This window comes from Caloenas nicobarica, chromosome 2 (genome assembly GCF_036013445.1).
Source record: "Caloenas nicobarica isolate bCalNic1 chromosome 2, bCalNic1.hap1, whole genome shotgun sequence".
Classification (NCBI taxonomy): Eukaryota; Metazoa; Chordata; class Aves; order Columbiformes; family Columbidae; genus Caloenas; species Caloenas nicobarica.
In genome coordinates, this window is record NC_088246.1 from 115,914,531 (window position 1) to 115,935,871 (window position 21,341).

At 44.0% G+C, this 21,341-nt stretch overlaps 1 protein-coding gene across 1 annotated transcript in view; it reads left to right on the forward strand.

Annotated features, from left to right (window-relative positions):
* Positions 1-21,341, forward strand: part of CABLES1 (Cdk5 and Abl enzyme substrate 1) — a 76,085-nt gene that overhangs the window by 34,141 nt on the left and 20,603 nt on the right. Inside the window, exons 2-4 of the mRNA XM_065627590.1 lie at positions 1,799-1,870; positions 4,127-4,219; positions 13,163-13,240. Coding sequence (XP_065483662.1) covers positions 1,799-1,870; positions 4,127-4,219; positions 13,163-13,240 — 243 coding nt within the window. The remainder of the gene's footprint in view (positions 1-1,798; positions 1,871-4,126; positions 4,220-13,162; positions 13,241-21,341) is intronic.

Here is a 21,341-nt window from a genome sequence, read left to right on the forward strand (position 1 = left end):
AACAATCATCTGCTATCAGTGGTGCTGGTAATTGAACCTTTCAACTTTTGTTTACGGACCAATGCAACTGAAAATTGAGGGGGAGCACCTCCTGATCTGAATTTCTCTCTGTAAGAGCGTGTCTGTGTCCTCTGACTATGGATGGAGCTGAGGGAGCACCGATGGGCACAAGAGGCAGATGTTTGGTCCCCTCTTCCTTGTCTATGCCAGCAAGTTCAGCACACCCTGAAATGCAGACTTTATTTTTTCTTAGAATTTTGAAGGTGTATCCTATCTTGCACCAGATCTTCTAAAATTCTAATTAGGACAAAGCCTGAGGGGATTTAGGTTTGCATATTTTCCTAAGAGGATTATGCTTCACACTTAGTTGCTCTAGAAATTGTTTGAGGGGGTTTTTATGGTTTTTTAAGTACACAGAAAGCCACACGCACATTCAAACTGTCCTGAAATGTATTGTCTGGGGGTTAGTGATAGAAATCTGGTGTTTGAACTAGTAGTAAACTGAATCACTGAACCTCAGGGTTATTTTGAACTGAAAAACATTTCAGTAATCAGATTTGCAGCACAGCTGCAGGAACAGTTGTAGCAGCACAACTGGAGGGGCTAGCAAATTGCAAGAAGGATTAGAAACTGCTTACGCTGGCATCAGAGAAGACAATTTATTGTGAAAATACCGCCCAGGAATACATTAATGAGCACCCTTCCAAGCATGGGGGTATAAACACATTGAGATCTGGAAACTCTTCATTTGCAGGTCTAGGGAGTAAGGCAGCTTGGTAGGAAAGATATTGAGGTAACTGGGGAAAAAATAGTGGTAGCCAATGAGGACTTTTATAATTTAAATTCATACTCGTACTTCACCGTGCTGGGGCACAGTGGCTGTTGCTGCTCCTTGACACCCACCAGCGGGGTCGTTCTGATGATAGCCAGCTTAATTTTTCATTACATGCCTTCAGGTGGGCCGTATTTTCTACATTTGTTTTTTTATATTTACGGTGGGTTTTGGAGGGCTGGGTGCAGCTCCACATTTTGTGCTGCCCTTGGGGTGTTTGGAGGTTGCTGCTAAAACAAGCCTGTATTGGGGCTTCTTCCCTGCCTGCTAGAACAGTCAGAAAACTTGGAATGCTAGGATTTCCTTACTTCTTTTCATGGGAATTGGAAGAAGGATCTGACTCAGCCATAGAAAACTGGTTTAAAACAGTACTGAACTCATCCATGCTGCTCCGAGGGGTGGTCAGAGCTCCCTTTTAAACTGCTGGTTTGTGCCCAGTGCTGCTGCTCCATCATCTTTCATCTCTCTTCAGTCAGTCCTCACAGGAGAGATTAGGTGGACATCACTGGGAAACGAGTGGCATTTATTGGGTAAAAAAGGCACGGGGCAAAGAGAAGCATGGCAGTGTGAATGACAGGCACTCTCTGTAGATCTATGTCTGTGTTATTTTATCAAAGAACTGTACTTGTAGCATTGCAAGCTCTACCACAGTAAACGTGGGACTGGTGTTAGGTGGGTGTTAAACCCTTGAAGGAAGAAAAAACAGAAAGCACAAACTGAGGAGGAACTGTCGGGAGGTTTCAACTTCTCTGTTTTGCTACAGAAGCTTGTCTGGAGTAAGTTTGCTTCTGGTTGGGATCAATAGGATTTAGTAAGGTAAGCAGAACAGAACAAAACTGATTAATATCCAAAGGTACGGCTCGGCTAGTGAATGTCAGTTTGTCAGCATTACTAAATAACCAGCTCTGAGGGCCTTCTCATGCCCTCTAACCCATGGTGTTCTTTTCTGTTCTGTTTTCTCTGCAGGCGTCGGCTGATCTCCCAGCGATCTTCTCTGGAGACTCTGGAGGACATTGAGGAAAATGCCCCACTGCGAAGGTCATTTTATTTACTCTCTCTCCGGTTACTTGTCTGTAAGACACGTGTACAGACAGACCTACTGTCCCTGCGCGTGTGGGAAACCAGCTGGGTGTTCACATTAAGATGTTCTTCATAGTGGGTAAAGTGAAACCTGAAGCACCCTGCAGGGTGGTAGGTGACATGAATTACGCATTCCCTGGCTTTAGGATATTAAGTAAAAAGTCAATATTTAAATAAAATGTCAGAAAATAAAAAGTCAGATTTGATTAATAGAGAAATTTGGTTGTCACTAACAGGAATGACTAGCTTCTAACACAGTACCTTTAAAAATAAGTACAGCTGGTTTAATAAAGTAAGCTTTTGAAAGGTGGTATTTTTAGTATTCTTATCATTTATGGATTTTTATCGTTTGTTTTCTCCACACACATGGTCTTATTCCAGTAACCAACGTTACTGTCGTTCTGTGTTGGCTGGTAAGTTTGTGACTGCTGCCTCACTAATAAATCTGCCCCATCCCTTGTTACATCAGCAGCTTCAGTGCGGTTTTATTCCTGCATCCAGGAGGCCACAGCTTCTCTGGGAACCGCAGTAATTAGTCACTAGGGTGACGGAAAACGGAGCAACTGCTTAACAGTTCAGAAACGGGCTGAGCAGTAATCCGACCGGTGCGTGGTGTGCTTCCAGGTCAGCTGTTCAGCAAGGCAGCAGCTTGATTTTGAATGTCTCTTTATCTTGGGACCTGCAATTCAGCTGGTTGATATTGATGTTTAGCCTATAGCCTTGTTTATCTACATACAGTTTGGCTGTCTCTCCCCACCTCGAAGCAAAGACTTAATAGCAGAGGCTGTACCAACTGGCCCATTACCAAGACTTGATTATTTTTACCAAGCTTACTGTTGAATGCTTACCAGCATGTTATGAAGCATTCTCATAAATGATTCAAACATGTATAACTGGCAAAAGATATAAACAAATTATGGTTTGCCAGGCAGTGTTTTTACTTGCTAATTAGCAGAATTGGTGGTAGAACCTCTCTCTTGGTGTTATCTTCCCGTGAAGAAAGTAACAAGGCTAATTAATTGCAACCAGAGGGTGAGGGAATCTCAAGGAGTTTACTAACAGAAGGAAGGCAGAAATGGCAAAGTGATGGGATCCCGCCTCAGGGTGTGCCCATGCAGCATGATGGCATTTGGGAACAGTCTCTGGAGGCCTGGGACTGGTGGGCCGTGGTTTCAGTCCAACAAAAGGACCTCTTGGGATTGGGAAGCTGCTGAACTCTGCTTGTGCATAGGAGAGGATGGGAAAAATAGATTAGGGAGGCTCAACACAGAGGGACTGTGCTGGTTCGGTGTGCAGGCAGAGGATGCTTGTCCCTTGTCTCCACGGAGGATGCAGTGGCTGTGGTCCAGCAGCCCTGGCCACGCAGCGAGCGCAGGAGTTATCCCTGCTGCCTGCGCGCTGTGCTGTGCCATGCAAGAAAACAGCACTGAGACAGAGAAAAAGCTTCTACATGCATTGTGGTTTCAGCTGATTAAAAAGAGCAAAGCTGGAAGCAGGGGGGATATTGCTGTTTGTCTCATCTCTCCTCCCTCTGGCAATTTCTTTCCCTAACTGCAATTTAAAAAGTGCATTTGGATGTAGAATAGATTTAAGGATTAATATTTTGAAGAAAGATTTTTTTTTTCCCCTGAGGTAATTTATTTTTAGTTGTTTTCTATGCTGTCAGGAATGCGAAAAGTGATATTTAGAGTAAAAAGCAAATAGGCATTATCCTTGCAAATGAGAGATTTTAAATGTTTCTAAAATTAAAAGAAGAAAGAACTTTCCTTAGTAACTCCTTTATCAATAGTTGAGGAAGGTACAAAAGTGTATGTGTTGCTATAAGGGTGAAAATCTCATCTTTACCAGGTTTTGTTTTGGTTTAATTTTTTTTTCCTCTGAAAGCTTGGGCTAAGCTGTCACAGCAGATTACAGGAAATTTTTTTTTTGCTGAGATTTTTTCTATTACGTGGGGTTTTTTGTGTGAAGGGAGGGGTGGTGGTGCCTTTTCTTATTATTATTTTAATTTTTTTTTTTTATTTGAGCCGTCGCATTTCCAGACTTATTGTCTTTTTTGTTCTTGCTGATTCCTAACACAGGGTGATTTGAATCATTTGTCTTGTCTTTCCTTCCTGCCTTTGTGTAGACTTCTTGGCTGTACAGCAGGCAACTGAGTACTTTTATTTTTTTCTTCTTTCCCGCCCTCCCCCGCCCCCCAACTGATTTCTTTTTCAGATGTCGGACACTCTCAGGATCACCCAGACCAAAGAACTTTAAGAAGGTTCATTTTATCAAGAACATGCGGCAACACGACACCAGAAACGGCAGGTACTGTGCATGCAAAGGCTGCTTCTGCAAAGGCAATCCATGGTGCTTGAGGGAAAGGGCAGGGTCAGCATCCCCGGGCAAGGGTACAGTGTGCTATTGCTGCTTAACCAAATGTATAATAATGGGCTTTAAAGTGGTCTGTGAAGGTGCAGGTTGCAGTGCATGCTCCTTCCTCGAGTGATGTGCGAGTCAATGGAAGTGCTGGCCTGTGGATTTTCAAGACCTGTGTCTCCATAATACTGGTAACTTGCGTAAAATGAAAATCAGTGGGAGTAAACTAGGCATTGTCTGCTTGCGTTTCTTCGAGGGTAGTGCCAGGTGCTAAGTGTGAGAGCCGAACCTGCCGGGAACAAGTTTAGCAATGGCTGAATGACGTTTTGACATCTATTAGTGGGTGTAAGGGTAGGCGTCAAGCTAGCTGGCTTGTCAGGGGTGCCTCTGGCGGGAGGCTTAGCAGACAAGTAACTCAAGAAAACAGCTTCAGGGAAAGGTATTAAGATTATCCTGAGTCTTACAAGATAAATTATAAATGTGACAGATCCCGGTCACACCGTTGTGTCCTCCCACACGCAAAGTGCTGGTGGGTAGATGCGCAGCTGGGGGTGGTGGCTGCAAGGTGAGGAGTGGGATCCTTGTTTTCGGGGCAGAGGCAGGCAGGGGGGCTTCTGGGGGATGTGTGAGCGGTGCAGCTGCCTGGATTGCAGCACCAGTGGGACCTGTACAGCAGTAGTCGGCAGGGACTTCCCTTACTGCAAAGGCACGGTGCCTGTCACGGTGTTTCCATCAGCAAAATAGGTTCTTTATGGCAGGATCATCCAGCTCAGAAAGGAAACTAGCTCCTCCCTGCTTATAAAGACAACACCTGCCCTCTCCTTTTTTCTCCAAGACAATTTCCTCATGTGCCTCATGATTTTATTAATGTCCTTCCAAACCTGAATAGGTTTGAAATAGGCTGTCTGAACAGGCTTCGTGTAGACTAAACCATCCTGCTGAGAGTCGACCCTTGCACATGCCTGTTCTCATACAACTGCTGTGGGCAAGAACCACGTACATTCCTGTGGACCGATTTGTGCACGTAGCCTGTGGTTTCCATCAAACATGGAACCAGGTCGATAGAAATTCTGACATTACGTTGAACTGCAAGTTTTATGAATTGAATTCTGGTAGGTGTTACTTGGCTCCAGTAAAATTTTCCTCACATTTATTCTCACACATACAATTAAATGAAGTGAAAGGTAGTAATCAACATAAATATTGGAGAAGGTGGCTCTGAGAGATGAGGGCTTTTAAGAAACAGCTTTTGTAGCAAACCAGACGTATGCAGAACTGTCGACTTAACTATTGTCTGACTAGCAGCCAATTATTATCTTCACAACGAATACACGTGGAGTCAAATGCTGAAAAGCAGCCCTCTAATTTCAGTCTGTTTTGTGCATAAATACATGTATGCTTTATGAATTTCTTATAGGCGAAAATACTTATTCCTAAGGTATTATTCCACAGAGAATGATTAATTTCTGAGATGCCTACATAAAAACAGCCATAAACTTGATAGAAATGTTACCTGAAAAAAATTAATAAATATTTGATTCATGAACTTTTTTTTTCCATCTGTTGCAAAAAAGTGTTTGTAGGATATATCCTAGCATTTTGTCTTAGTTTATATATCAGTTGTTATGTCTGATAATATAACTGAATATTTTTCTTGCTAAGAAACAGTGAGTAAGCTTCTGTTATTCAACTGGCTTCTTATCTTTATCAGCAGGCACAGTTTTCCAGAGTATTTCCATAATAATAATAATAAAGATCCCTTTATGTAGAAGACAGATACAATAAGAATAAGATACAAAGTTTTGGAAATGCTCTTCATCCCATGGACAAAGAGCCACAGCAATATTAGCTAAAAATAAGATGCAAAGTCAACACTTTGTGTCACCCCAAAGGCCAGCTAAGTCTAGCAGTAAGTAATCTGAGCACATACCCTGTTTTTCTGAGGGGTCTGGATGCTGTTGCAGCCACTGAAGTTAATAGGAATTCTGGATGAAAAGGACCTCTGGAAATCCAAGTGGATTTGCTTTATGCATTCATCCTAAAATCAACAGAGTTTCTGAGTACCTTAAGACCTTTAAAGATGTCCCTGGTTCCCTGTGACACGGAGGAGCACAGGTATTGCAGTGGATAGAAACACCTCTTGGGACTCCTTCCTGTGTCCAGGACCTCGTTCCAGGCAGCTTGTGCGTGGTCATGACACTGAGCTGTGCTGGAGTTGGGCTCTCTGCGCTTTTTCCAAAACCCCTGAGCCTTCTATTGCAGCATGTCAACCTTTCACTTAACTTGAGGAACTCAGCTTTGAAAACATCTCCACCGAACATATTTTTGAGTGGTGAATTTGATAGCTGGTCATTAAAATAGCTAGCACTTTCAGTAATTGTTTCTCTGGCTTGTGACTGTGAGTGTCACAGCAAAGAAAACTGCAGTGTGGATGATGGAATCCTGGAACCATTTTGGTTGGAAAAGACCCTCAAGATCATCAAGTCCAACCATTAACCTAACACTGGCACTAAACCACATCCCTAAGAACCTCGTCTGTGTGTCTTTTAAACCCCTCCAGAGATGGTGACTCCACCACTTCCCTGGGCAGCCTGTTCCAATACCTGACCACTCTTTCCATGAAGACATTTTTCCTAATATCCAGTCTAAACCTCCCCTGGTGGAACTTGAGGCCATTTACTCTTGTCCTATCACTTGCTACTCAGGAGAACAGACCAACCCCCTCCATGCTACAAAGTCCTTTCAGGCAGTTGCAGACAGCGATCAGGTCTCCCCTCAGCCTCCTTTTCTCCAGGCTGAACAGCCCCAGTTCCCTCAGCCGCTCCTCATCAGACTTGTGCTCCAGGCCCCTCACCAGCTTTGTTGCCCTTCTCTGAACTCTCTCCAGCACCTCAGTGTCTTTCCTGTAGTGAGGGGCCCAAAACCTGAACACAGTATTTGAGGTTCAGCCTCACCAGCGCCGAGTACAGGGGGACAATCACTTCCCTAGTCCTGCTGGCCACACTATGTCTGATACAAGATAGCTTGGGGCTCATTTCTCTTCTAACTGCTCATATTTGTGGCTCTCAGCCTGTGAAGTGAGGTGTCCCTGTCCCCTCTCAGCCCCGGGGATGACACAAGCTGAGCAGTGATGCTTTGGGTACAGCCTTTGGCAGTCCAGCAGCAAGGCAGGACCGGCTGTGGTTAAAATAAGAGTTCATCTCTACAAACATTGCAGAAGAAACTGTCACCATTGATGACATTGATGGTCAATTCTGGAAAAATGAAAGGGAAAAGGTATTGGGATTCATTCCTCAGAGCTTTGTGATCTGGGAAACTGCTTTATGGCTCAAGCTGCATACTTAGCTTTCCAAAGAGCTGGGAAAAACTTGAAGAAACTTGACCTGCAGAAAACTGCTGCAGGGTGGAAGAAGCCAGTCTAGACTCACATCCAACTGCAGGGATGGAAATTGTGTCCATACAGAAGTTAGCAGCATCTGAGGGTGCCAGAGCGCTGGAACAGGCTGCCCAGAGAGGTTGTGGAGTCTCCTTCTCTAAAGACATTCGAAACTCGCCTGGATGCTTTCCTGTGTGTGATCTGCTCTGGGTGAAACTGCTTTGGCAGGTGGGTTGGAATAGATGATCTCCAGAGGTCCCTTCCTACCCCAACCATTCTGTGATTCTGTGATCTGTTTCAGCACAGAGGAGAAATCACCTGTACCCAGACTGCAGCTTATCAGCCAATCCTTTTAAAGCTTCCTGTTGATGGTTCTGTGCACTGGTTAAACCAGTTTCTTCAGATTTCTAGGACGTAGCTTATTAAAGGAGCTAGATAATTAGGTTTCCTAGACTGTACTGTCAAAACAGTCTTGTAAAATAACACAAAATAAATTTTCCCTTTAAAAGAGAAAGGCAAGGCAACCCTGACGTACAAGTTAGCACAAGTAGCAACCAGCATGTGGTTTCACCCACTTTACTCAGCAGGTTTATTGGTGGTATATTCCATAAACTGTGGAGCAGAAGATTCCCTATGCAGCAGAAACAGGCCACCGAAACAACAACCTGAGCCAGCTGAACAAACAATTTATGGCGAGAGTGGGACAGGAACATTTCTAGAGTCATCCTATATTAGCAGATATAAAAGCAGTAAAACAGTGCTCCTCTCCCACCCCATGCTATAGCTTTCTCAGTTTTTTTGTTAGTGTACATACAGTTCCATGCCAGGGCCAAACAGCATCTGCAGGGTATGAAATGTCTGGTTTGGTGCCCTTTTGACTGTTTGTTATTACTTTCAGCCACCTTCCAACAGCCCCAGCTTGAGCTCAGGAGACTCCAAAATCGTTTCTGCCACCCAGATAGCATCCATGGTTTCTGTGTTTCACCTTTGCGTGCGGGGCAGCAAAGCCCTGGTAGTCAAACATCATCAATCAGCTATGAAAGAAGAGGCTACAATATTCTGCATGTATATGGTACATAAGATATACACCACATTGGCTGATGGCAGCCTTTTTGTGCAACACACTCAAACCTAGACAGACGCTAGAGAAAACAGACATTATCTTCTTCAAGTCAAGTGAATTGCTGATTCTGTTGAGAGCCTTGTGCTCAATAAGTTTTTGTAGTTTCATAGGATACACCTCATTAAAGAAATTGCAAGATTAGCTTGTACAGTCTCAGACAGTTACACATTGTCAGATCTCTCTTGCAAAATAATGGTTGCTCTGAACCATAGTAGTTAGTACAACTTCTTGGTGAAATATGAGAATTAGTGAGTGAAAACCTTTTCATTAACTCATTTTAAAGACGTCTACATGGCACAATAGCAATCGGGGCACGTGAACCCACTCTGACTCAAACTGCTTCTGATGTCAGAGAGAAGTCATTCAGAGCTGCACAGGGTTGTAGATGCTCTTTGTTGAAGAGCTGAAGTCCAGGAGAACGCTTTTCTCCCATAAACAATAATTCCATTTTCTTGAACAGCAGCCAGCTACCACCACACCTTCTTCAAAGTGCACTTTGTGACAAGTTTCTGGACCTTCTGCTCCAGCAAACCATTAATGACCCTCAGAATATTTTTATTTTCCATGCATATCATCAGACCTCCAAGTAAAATGCAGCTCTATCCCTCTGTGATGAGCTTCTGACCGCTGCCTGCCCTGCTTCTCTTCCAGTCCAGCTCCTAAGGCTGTTTTGAACTAGCCCCCTCCAGCAGGTTTTGTGGCATTCTGGCGGTGGAGGCTGTGCACTCCTTTCCTGCTCTGCCTGGGAGATTTTTATGTAAAGAGGGTCCCCCAGTTGGAGAGGCAATATTTGGGAAAGAAATCTGAAAAAACTAGAGGCTGGGCTGATGCTTTTTATTTCCTTTCTGGTCTGATTCCTGATACACACAGCAAGTTTTTCAGTGGTAACTTCCTTCTGTTGTCTCTGCTCATGGACATGGAAGCACTAGTTTGTTTAAGTATTAAGAATTGAGGGGGTTTTGTTGTTCTTGTTCTTGTTTTTTTTTTTGTTTTGTTTGGTTAGTTGGTTTTGGTTTTTTTGTTAGGGAGGTATAGGGTGTTTGTGGAAGAGCTGTATTTCCTGAAGAAGCCAGAGGGAGTGGGGGCAATATGCTTAGTGGGTACCGTGGTTTTCAGAATTCAGAGCTGATTTCTGATGTCAGCCTCAAAATCTGTGCCAAGTTTCATACATCAGCAAACAAGGCTTCCAGTGAACAAGCAAGCTGTTGTGAGTAGCAACCATTCAGCAATCAGCAGTGGCAAGCACAAAATTAATCATATGCCAGCTTTTTTGCTGCCTTTCTCAAATGTGAAAAATTATTCCTCCCTGCTTTATAACTTAGTGATGCACCATGAGACCATCTTATAGGATCCGAGATGTTTACCATAGGTAAGGGGTGTTACAGCATTCAGACAAACAATTAAATCATACATTATCTGCTGCAGAAGAACTTCCAAATGCCATGTGCATGTTTATTATTAGAAACCTTTTTTTATTAGCAGGTAAATATCACTTTGCTTTTAAACATGCTTTTAAGGAAGAAAATAGGATTGCTCTAACAGAATGATCCAGGAGAAGGAAAATCGATCATTCTGCATTTTCCCAAGCATTACATACAGCAGCTCTCTTGGGGATCTAAGCCTTTTCCAAGAACGATGACTAAGCTGGTCCCTTAAGGAAACAGTGTTTAAATAACAGTATAACTGGTAGGAGATTCGTAGGTGCATATAGTGGTTTTCGGGCAGTAAAGAACAAAATAGCTTACTAGGGTTTGTTGTCCAGCTTTGACCAGTGTAGGACAAAGAATGAAAAATTCAGGTGAAATCCTCACATACAGACCTGTAGCACGTAATGTCAGAAAAAAATCAATGTTGAAGAGCAGGGCAAGGGAGTGCAGTAGCCCTGACAACCAACCTAACAGTAGGTCCTAGCATTTGGACTACAAGTGGAGATTTTTAGAAAGGTAAAACACCAGTAAATTCTAAAACTAATCAGATTAGAACATGGCACAAACTGCCCTCATTGTGTCTCAGAGGAATTTGAGGGGATACAGCCTGTTGGCCAACTCTAGAAGGGAAAAAGGGTCTTTTTAGCGTATATTGTACAATTGTGGTGTCCTGAAGGTAATAAGGAAAAAGGGTATAGGGCCATGGTTTAGTGCTAGAGTTAGGTTATGGTTGGACTCAATGATCCTGAGGGTCTCTTCCAACTGAAATGATTCTATGATCCTATATTTATAAATAATCAGTTATTTATTGGCATTTTAGATCTTTGGTCTTGATCAAGCTTCCCTTGGCTTCTTGCCAATCTGCATCTCCCAAAACTATAATAATGTAGTTACTGGTGGTCCAGACAGTTTTATGGAAAGTGGGTCTTGACCTCAGGGTGGTTTTGATGTTGACTAATGATATGTCAGAGCATGATGGCTAAAGGTAATAGTGTGGCTGTAAAACAAAAGGTTGCTCTAACGTATTTGATTTAATGCCACATAGTGACTTTGCAGATGATGCAGAGATTTGGAGACTGGTTAAAAATACAAGGCATTTGGTGTAAGAGTGGCCTGGATTCTGAGATAAGCTCTGCACAGGCAGATAACGTGTGCTTTTATGTAGCCAAATCTTGAGCTACCTGCCTGTAAGGAATGAAGGCAAACCGTGCTTACAGGAGGGATTCAGCCCTGACAGTTTAGTGACCGAGACAGATGTGGCACTGGAGGACAAGGGGCGGTGGGATCAGTTGTGCCTGAGTGTCAATGCAACATCAGAACCAAGAGGGCTGATGTGGTTAGGGAGCGCAGAGGCTGGCAGGTCGTCAGGGTTAGACACTGAGATCTGGATAGGCTAGAGAGTTGGGCGGGGAAAAATTTAATGAAATATAACAAGGGAAAATGTAGAGTCTTGCATCTGGGCAGGAACAACCCCAGGTTCCAGTACAGGTTGGGGAATGACCTATTAGAGAGCAGTGTAGGGGAAAGAGACCTGGGGGTCCTGGTGGACAGCAGGATGACCATGAGCCAGCACTGTGCCCTTGCGGCCAAGAAGGCCAATGGCATCCTGGGGTGTATTAGAAGGGGGGTGGTTAGCAGGTCGAGAGAGGTTCTCCTTCCCCTCTACTCTGCCCTGGTGAGACCTCATCTGGAATATTGTGTCCAGTTCTGGGCCCCTCAGTTCAAGAAGGACAGGGAACTGCTGGAGAGAGTCCAGCGCAGGGCCACAAAGATGATTAAGGGAGTGGAGCATCTCCCTTACGAGGAAAGGCTGAGGGAGCTGGGTCTCTTTAGCTTGGAGAAGAGGAGACTGAGGGGTGACCTCATCAATGTTTATAAATATATAAAGGGTGGGTGTCACGAGGATGGAGCCAGGCTCTTCTCGGTGACAACCAACAGTAAGACAAGGGGTAATGGGTTCAAGCTGGAACACAAGAGGTTCCACTTAAATTTGAGAAGAAACTTCTTCTCAGTCAGGGTGACGGAACACTGAAACAGGCTTCCCAGGGAGGTTGTGGATTCTCCTTCTCTGGAGACATTCAAAACCCGCCTGGACACCTTCCTGTGTAACCTCATCTAGGTGTTCCTGCCCTGGCAGGGGGATTGGACTAGATGATCTTTCGAGGTCCCTTCCAATCCCTGACATTCTGTGATTCTGTGATTCTGTGACACTGATCTTAAAGGTGAGACTGAAGGATGTGATGTTTATCTTCGCCATCTGTGCAACCGCTGAGGCCAGTGATACTGCCCAGAGACCAAGAAGGGTGATGGGGAAAAACTGGAAAAGACTCAAGGAGAAACCTGGGAAACAGCGAAAGGATCTGAAAGCTTATGACAATAGCAAACTTTGACTTCATCCGTGACTCAGTCTGTTGCAGGAGCAGGAAGCTGAAAATCAAAGGAGTCCTCTCATTTAGCAGAGAAAGATCATGACCAGCAGCTGGAAATTCTTGTCTGATAAATGCAGACTCCAAGTCAGCCATGGAGTTGTGGTGTCCATCACAGGTGGTTGTTGGTGTGGATCACGGGGGTTGCTGTGGGTTTTGTCTGTTTGGTTTCAGCCATAGCAATGAGTTGCCAGAATGGCTCCTTGCCTCTCTGGGTGGACTCCTCTCACCAGGGCTCCTTTCACTAGAAAAACGTCTGTCCTGGGTTCCAAGTAATGTACTCCAGGTAGAAAGCCTGTAGAGGGGCTGGAACTCCACTACTCATTTGCTGTGTAATGTATGGCACAGGCTTCAGCGCTTCTGTGAAGAGTCAGTAGCGCAATAGCCTACCTGCAAGATAAAAAAGAGGGGGGAGAAATCATCCGCGATGGAAGTTTTATGATTACAAATTCCTCAATGGTAACATCTGTTGCTTTGCTTATTGCGGTGGGATTTTTAAATTTTAGTCTTTGATTTCTCTTATTTTCTTTTATATTTTAGAATAGTCCTTATCAGCAGCAGAAGATCCTTCTGTAGCATATTTTCAGTGCTGCCATATCGAGACTGTACCCAAGTCGGGTATGTATATTTATACATGTACTACATAGTCTTTCTGGGCTTGCCTGTAGACCCGATAACAAGACAACAGGATGATGGAGGCTAATGCTTTTACGTATCTGCTCTAAGAAGAGATAAATGCGCTTAGATATATTTGCCTTGTGGAACATTACCAAGTTGAAACTGCAGCTCTCAGTCACCGATTTATTTATATGTGTTGTGGTACCTTTGATTATTAAACCCTCCTGAAATCAATGTTCTTGAAAAATACACTGGTTTTATTATCTATTCTGACTTCACTCAGCTTTGACAAAACAAGTATTCTAGACATCACAGCTTTTATTTTATAAGGAGTCTTAGCTTTCTCATTCTCCCACGCAAACATGGTGCTACTGTATCTAGATTTTCAGAACTATAGAGAAATATTTGGATTTAAACATAATACCCTTTTATCGTACATTTAACCATTAGTCAGATCATTCAGTCAGTTAAAACAGATTATTTTGGCCATAATACCATGCAGGTTCTTAGCTGGTATAAGCAACATCCGTGGAGCTGCTGTGCATCCCTCAACGTGCTGAGATGCTACACCTCTGATAGAAAAGTTTATTTGGATTGAAGCAGTTCTCCAAAGACCGAGAAGGCTTTTTGCTCTTGCGCTGAACCTATAGAAGTGGAAGAAGCTGAACTTGGCTAGGACACATTGCCTGGCAGGCTCTGGGGCACGGCTTGCTGGGTGTTTCCAGAGGCACAGCACAAGGCTGGGAAGGGTCATGCTGGTGGGTGGCAGCTCCATGTCCCTGGGGCAGAGGGTGAAACTTGGCCACCGCGGCCACTTGCCGGAAAGCTGGGAGTTGCCTGTAGCTGGGGTCAGCTCAGGGCCTGTGAGGCTTAAAATCTGTGTGGAACACTCAGCTGATAACACTGGGGTGGATTCGAAAGACCCACAAATCATCCAGAGTCAAGTTCATCCAGTGCAAAAAGGATGAATTTGGCTTGTATTTTTCAGCCATCTATTCAGTTCTGGAGAATGATGTGCCACAAGTTGCTTGCGCTTCAGTAATTCAAAACAAAGGGAGATTATTTTTAATGCACAAAGAAAGGAGACACCTTTATAGGAGAGTTGACTTGCTCTCCTGTCTTCTACAGTACATTTTTTCCCTTAATTAAATGAGGATGACACATGAGGCAAATTCTTGACAGACTGGCAGCTTTGTTCGTTCTTCTTGGGTACACTGTCATTCATTTATGGTCATTGGCCTGTGGAAATTGCCTCTTTATTGAAAATTGAATGTATTTTGAAATGCTGATGACTGGTTATAGTTTCTAAATTAGAGCGGTAACAAGCTCAGCTGCAAACCTAAATATTATTTCAGCATGTCATGTCTTGTGCCGTGCTTACACAGCAAGAAGGGCATGGGATGAGAAAGTAGCAAGTGCCAGTACAAAACAATCCAGCCCTGTTCCCTTTGCTAAAAAGCCAAGAATTAAAAAAAAAAATGCCCTCTGTCTTTCTACCAGAGCATCAGAGGAAGAGAGAAACAATTCAGTGGCACCTCCTTCCAGGAACAGCTGGTGCAAAGAACAGATGAGGCAGTATGGCATGAACTGTAGCCACTCTGTTTGGGCTGCACAGTGTTTGCTTGCTTCTTTGCACATTTTGGATGTGTGGTAGGAGAGCGGGGGGAGACACTGGTACCCTTTTCAAGTGCTGTAGTGACAGCACCCTTTAGCTTTGCTTTCTCTGAATCTCTGGATCGCTGATGTGTGTCCCCAGGCAAAACGTCCTGACTGGTTTACGTTCTGCAAACGTTAGTGAATAGTTTAGAAAAATAAATTGTTGCAGGGAACCTTGGGCATGTCTGCAGTTAACACAGGCTGGAGTAAGCCCTGTCAGGAGCGCAGGAGAACAGGAGGGACACGCATGCAGGGGAGGCTGCTCCTTGTGAGAGGAGCACACGGCGGAGCTGCTGCTGCTTCTCCACCTCTGCCACGACTCGCGGGCACCGTGGCCAGCGAGGAGATCTCCAGGCACAGCTGTGTTTCGGAGAGGCTGACAGCCCCTGTTATGTTGTATATGCAGCACAGAAGAGCTCTACTGTATCAATGCTGGCAGATAAACTGCGCTAGCCGACCTGTTCTAAAAACCTGTCTGAAAGGCAGTTCCTGCAGACACAGCGAAGCTCTGCCTGCATGGGCAGGGTGCATGGGGCAGCATCAGCCCTTGCAGTGAGACACAAGCAGTGTCCTCCTGGCTGTGGCCTTTGCTTGCCCACCTTCATGCTGAGGTCAAGTTACAATAGCAAAAACCCTCCCCAAGCCCCGAGACGGTGTTTTTCAATGGTTGCAGAAATACAAATGCAGGTCGGGACGGTGTGGTGAGGAGAGCTGTGGAAGTACATGAGAAGATGAAATTTGAGTCGTCCCCTGGGTTTCCCGAGTCCCTGGCAGCTGGGCAGTTGCCAGCTCACCAAAGCGTGGCTGGCAGCAGATTTTTGAAGGGAAACGTGCTCCAGAGCAGCACAGGGGCTGCTGGTGATCAGTGGTGGTTTTTGCTGCCAGTGGTTTCAGAAGGCCCATCTGGTGGTACTTGCTGGGGCTGAGAAGGTAGGACAGTGTGTGCCAGGGGAATTACTTTCTCTGGTTTTCTTTGTTATGCTGAAGAGAAGTGAAAATTACAAAGCAAAGAGTGACATGGTGGGGAGAAAGTAGTCGTGAACAAAAGTAATCCCTAGAATTTTCTGCCTTCAAAATTTTGTCCGTATCTTGTATCTGATGGAAACCTAATGCTTTAGCTTATAGTGCTTTTGTGCAAGCAAAAAGGGGAGAACTAAAACTAAATTAACAAAGGTTTTGAGACATGTTATCTCCTGCTGGAGTCACTGAGAGGCAAGTACTTCGTGGATCTGGGCCGTAAGTTCTCTCCAGGTCTGGCTACATTAAGATTTTTGCTGGAGACCTGAAGACTGGCACAGCGTCATCCATTTCCATGACCAAGAGTAGGGTAACGTGCAGGACCAAAGCTTGAAGACATTGAAAGCAGTGTAAGGAAGGCTATAGTGCAAGGCAGAAGCTGAAAGAGATGTTGAGCGTCTTCCCTGTTGGCTTCACTTGGCCCCCAGCGTCCTGCAGTGTTAAGAGCCCAGAGTCATCAAGCCCTACACAGGGTTTAGCGATGAGGCAGCTGCCCTGTACTGAGAGCACTGTAACAGCAGTGTTGCCTCTGCTATTAAATTAACACACGCACACACACTCATCATCATTACAGGCTGATCCGCAGAGGCAGGTAGCACATACAAGACCCAGCAACACTGATATTGTTGGCTGAATGCTCGGCTTTGTTTATGTTCTTATGAAATATGAAGTCATTGTGTGATGCACAGGTTAGAGGTGAGGCAATTCAAGGGCTAAGGGTGGTACTGCAGGATCAGTCATGCAGTTGCTACTCTTTTTTTCAATGTGTTGGAAATCTTCATGCCTAAAGGGTATTAATGTGGAATTTTTCTGCTGAACAACATCTTGTTCACCTGTGAAACACACATGCTGTTACCACAGGGATTTTGTGGTAACATTTACAAACAGCACATGCATGAGGAGATGCAGCAGTGATGACTAAACTTTTTTTACCACTGTGGAGAGATACCTGTGCTTTATAAAAACTGTTTCTCCTCTCCTTTCTCACCATTCACTGATGTTTTACTGTGGATTGTGTTGACACCGCAGTATTCTTTAATAATACTTACAAATTTGAAGCATCATATCTAATATTATGCTAATACTATTCTTCAAGTTCCTCTTATTTTAAAGTAAGTTCCTATTTCTTATTTAAATATAATGCTCTGAAAGATGGAAGAACTACTTTGTAAAGGGTATTGAAACTGGATTTCTGGCTTAACATCCACTTCATATCTTCCTTTCAGCAGATGAGAATTAATCTCCACATAGTTCTGCAGAGGGGCAGAAAATGGGAGGTAATGACAGTTATCAGAGATGCACCTTGTGCACCTCCCGAGCTACTGTGGCACACACCTCCTTTGTCAAAGGTCGTCATGGTGGAAGCTCATGGCAGGTGGAGTTGAGCCTTGGTGCTGTTCCTCTTCCAGGACAGGGGGAGATGCCTCAGGTCATGAACAAATAGCCGCCCCGCCACACACGCACTCAGCACATGCACACACATGCTGACCTGCTCTAGGCCCTCAGAGGGGATTTGCATCATGGCAGACCAAAGAGTGGAGCCATTTGAAGATGGGTTAAACGAGACTTGAAGGAATCATTCATTTGGAGATGGGCTGCAGATGGTTTCAGGTGAATTGGATTTCAGCCCTTTGAGACAGGAGCTGGGGACCAGACACAGCAGATATTAGCCCGTTAGGCATTAGGCAGGTTGTGCTCTGAGTGCCAAGGTCCCTGTGCATGTCCCCAAAGAATTGTTACAACCCAGCTGTCCCTTGCAGCCAGCACAGGGGACGTGCCTGCAGATTTCTGCCCACCTCACTCCCCAGCACGGTCTGTGCAAGGGCGATCTGTGAACCCTCTGTGTGACCCCAGCTGGGATGGAGAAGGACCAAGTTCCGCTCTGCCTCCAGATAGCTACCCTTGAAAAGGCAGATTTCCCGGGCAGAGGAAGAAGGGAACCCATTCTCCATTGCTTACCTGCTCTTGAAGCTTCTCTAGACACCATTTCTTAACTTCCAAGGAGATGGTACAACTCTGACAGTCCTCGTGGGTATCATTGGAGTTGCTCCATGTGGTCTGAAGAAAGGCTCGGAAGATGCTTGTAGAGAACTGAGAGCAATCCGATTTTTGTTAGTATTTTAAGGTGCCTAAGCATTTTCAAAAAAGGAGGTGGCCATGTGTGTCTGTCGCTGTTAGTGGTTTTACAAAGGAAGAAGAAGGTACCATATTGTCTTTCCCCCCAGGAAAAAAGGCAATGAAGTTAGTTGGGTTTATAGTTTTGTTTTTTTCTTTGGCATCATAATGGTTCATAATTTTAAACCATGTTTTTGAAAAGTGACATTTTCGGCTTGTTTTTGTTAATGGCAGAAACATTCGCAGATTGAAATCATACCTATTCGAATTATATTTTATTTTATGATGTTATAAGAACCTTTTTAGAGCTTCCGAGGTCCTGTGAAGTCCCGCCCAGGAGATGAATCTAGAAGACGCGGGGCAGGAGGAGAGCTGGTGGTGTCGCAGGGATGCGGCTTTGCAGCACGGCCGGTCTGTCATCCTGTTCTCAGCCTCTGGGCTTGCAGTGGCACTGGGGCTGGAGGTGATGAGCTACAGGGCAGAAAATCCAGAGCATCAGGCAGTGCGTGTCCTTATAAAACCAGCCAGTTCACCTCCTCTTTTATTCTTCATGGCAGTGAATCGGTTACGTGGTTAGGAACTTACCTGCAGCAGGCAGAGCTGCTGAATATTGCTGTCTTGACAAGAATATTGGTATTTATCTGACTGAATTTGCCTCCAGTTAAGGGAAGTAACACAATATGGGTAATTGAATAGATTGAAGCCCAGGAAATGGACCATTCTTCTGAAGTAAAGCAGCAAGTCATTAGATAAAAAGAATTTGTGCCCTCAGAAATGTTACAAACCAGCTTCATCCAGTTTCTGAAGATAAATCATTGCTGAATTTAACTTTGAATTTAATTAAGTGCTGGCCAGAGTTCAATGATGCTGCAAGCAAGACGTTTTCAATACCATCACCCCAAATAACATGTAGCCACAACAATCAATGAGTCCATAGGCCAGGCATTCCCAGTGGCCTTCATTATCTAAACTCTGAGATCTTTGTCTGTTTAAAATGGATAAAAAAAGTTGTATGCAAAAGGAGGCAAAAAGAAGCATTTAGGTGAGATTGTCTCACACACCACACCCATGCTGTCACTTACTTTGGCAGGCAAGGTAACAAGTATTTCAGTGAGTGTGGAAGACGGGAATATTTACAGGAGAAATGAGAGCATCCAGATTGCCGTAAGGACAGTAGCAATAAGCTCACAGCACAGCAGGATACTCTGTTATGCCCTTCAGATTTGTTACCCAGTTCCTTGCTATTCATACCCAACAGATTTTGTATGCCGGGCAATTTTGATTAAGTCATCAATCTCGAGTGCTTTTTCTGAACATTTATCATGCCATAGGCTTGGGGAAGAGTGACTGTCTGTTTTTAGCCTGTAACAGAGAAACTGAAATAGCCCTGCTTTTCTTTACCATTGCCAACCTTCCTTGCTTCTCCCAAATCGAACACAATCAAAAACCAAGTGCATATCAGCTTTACAGAAAGACACCTAAGTCTGGGTTTTTTCCCACAACAGGACATTTCAAAACTAATCATCCCGTGTATGAATTTTATAGAGCCATCATTGCTCATTTTTGTGAGTTGCCCTGTGTTCCCTTAGATTGAAATTATGCAGTGAATCCCAAAAAGCTAATATGTTTACATTTTGAGCTTTTACTCCACATTGGGCAAAACATCAGGACAAAAGCTGACGTGCTGACACCTGAATATGTTTGGAGAGAGAAAAAGGATACTGGCCCATTAGACCCATCTTTCCAGGAGTTTCTCCACCTACTCTCCCTGTAAATTGCCGCTGGATCTGTTGTTCTAGCAACACTAATGGCAATTAGGATCTGAAAGCTCTCGATCAATTAAAGCAGGCAGTCTCAGGCAGCAGGAAATCTGCTGCTGGGCTGGCTGGCAGTGCATCTTTTCCAAAGATGTCATTGTCCTTGTGCATATAAACATAGACATTAAGTAGAAGTTATTTACAGTGAAGGATACGAAGAGTATCTTTTCTTGATGTCTCATGAATCACCTTTGCTTTTAGAATAAATCTTAACAGTCAAGAATCACTAAGCACAAAATACAGACACAAAAGGCTTAGATCTCTAACTAACAATTATCAGATTCCTTTTGCAATGAGCAGAAAGCTTTTTCATGTATCTGGAAATCTATTTAATATTTCATGGACTCCTAAATTATTCACAGGTTAAAGTGTTCAACTGTTGCTGTCATTTAAAGAGCTAGTGCCCAGCAGGAGTCTTCATGAGGCTTTGTAGATCACATCAAAGCATAACGTTTGATTCATTAAAGCAATGTTATACTTCCAAAGGTAATAGTATCCAATTTATATTCTGTTAATCCTGGCCTGACTAATAAAAGATACAGTGAGATTTCCTGTTCTTATTCTTATCTACCTGCTCAGTAAAACTTTTCACCATCCCACAACAAATTTGGGATCCCAAGTCACCCAGTACTGTTCCAAGAAAATCTGTGAGCTCTCACTAGATGGAGAAACTTTCATTTTTTTCAGCAGTTCTGGACAACTAAAATGATACGCTTAGTTCTGAGCACAGCTTGTAACACTGCTCAGCTTTCTGGAAATGGTATGCATGAATAGAATATTTAGAGCTTGACACTGATGTAAATCAAGGTAACTCCCCAAATTTTGTTGGAAAGTGGGATCTAGTTTTTTGCCTCCTAAGGAAATGTCATCCCTGATCTTCTCATTTCCTCAAGCTTTCCCTGCTCAAAGAAATTGAAGGTAGCAGAATTAAGTTCCTATTATTTACTATGCTTTTCGTATTTAACTTGAATCCCTTGAAAACTTTTTTAAAAAGCACTTTCGGAAAATAGAGGAAAATCAAAACTGAGGAAGAAGGAAGTTTTCTTTGCTTAAAATCCTCTTTGGCAAGGACCATCTTTCCTTCTCTGCATTTTGTAAGCACCTTTTACTACTGGCTATTGGTTTGTGCATTTTCCCAGTGCCGTCAGTAATCTAAATAAATTAAATGCAGTGAAAGCTTGATTTTTTTTTTAATATGAAGTGCCTGTTCTCCATATGCTCCTGCCCCATGGGGCCCATTGGCCATGGTGCCATGCAAGGGTGTGTGTCCTGAAGGACTTGGTGGTTGTGGCTGGCAGCGCTGCTGGGCTGGCCGTACCCAAACAACCATCCTGACTGTTCCCCAGAAAAATTCACCCGTTTGGAGAGGGCAAAGCAGAGGCAAACCCCAGGTCTTCCCTAGTTGCTCTTGGGATTTTGGCATGTGTGGGGAGGAAGCAGCTGTGCTGGGGTGGCAGCCCCTGGGCTTGCTGAGGCATTTTTGAACTTACTTGTCT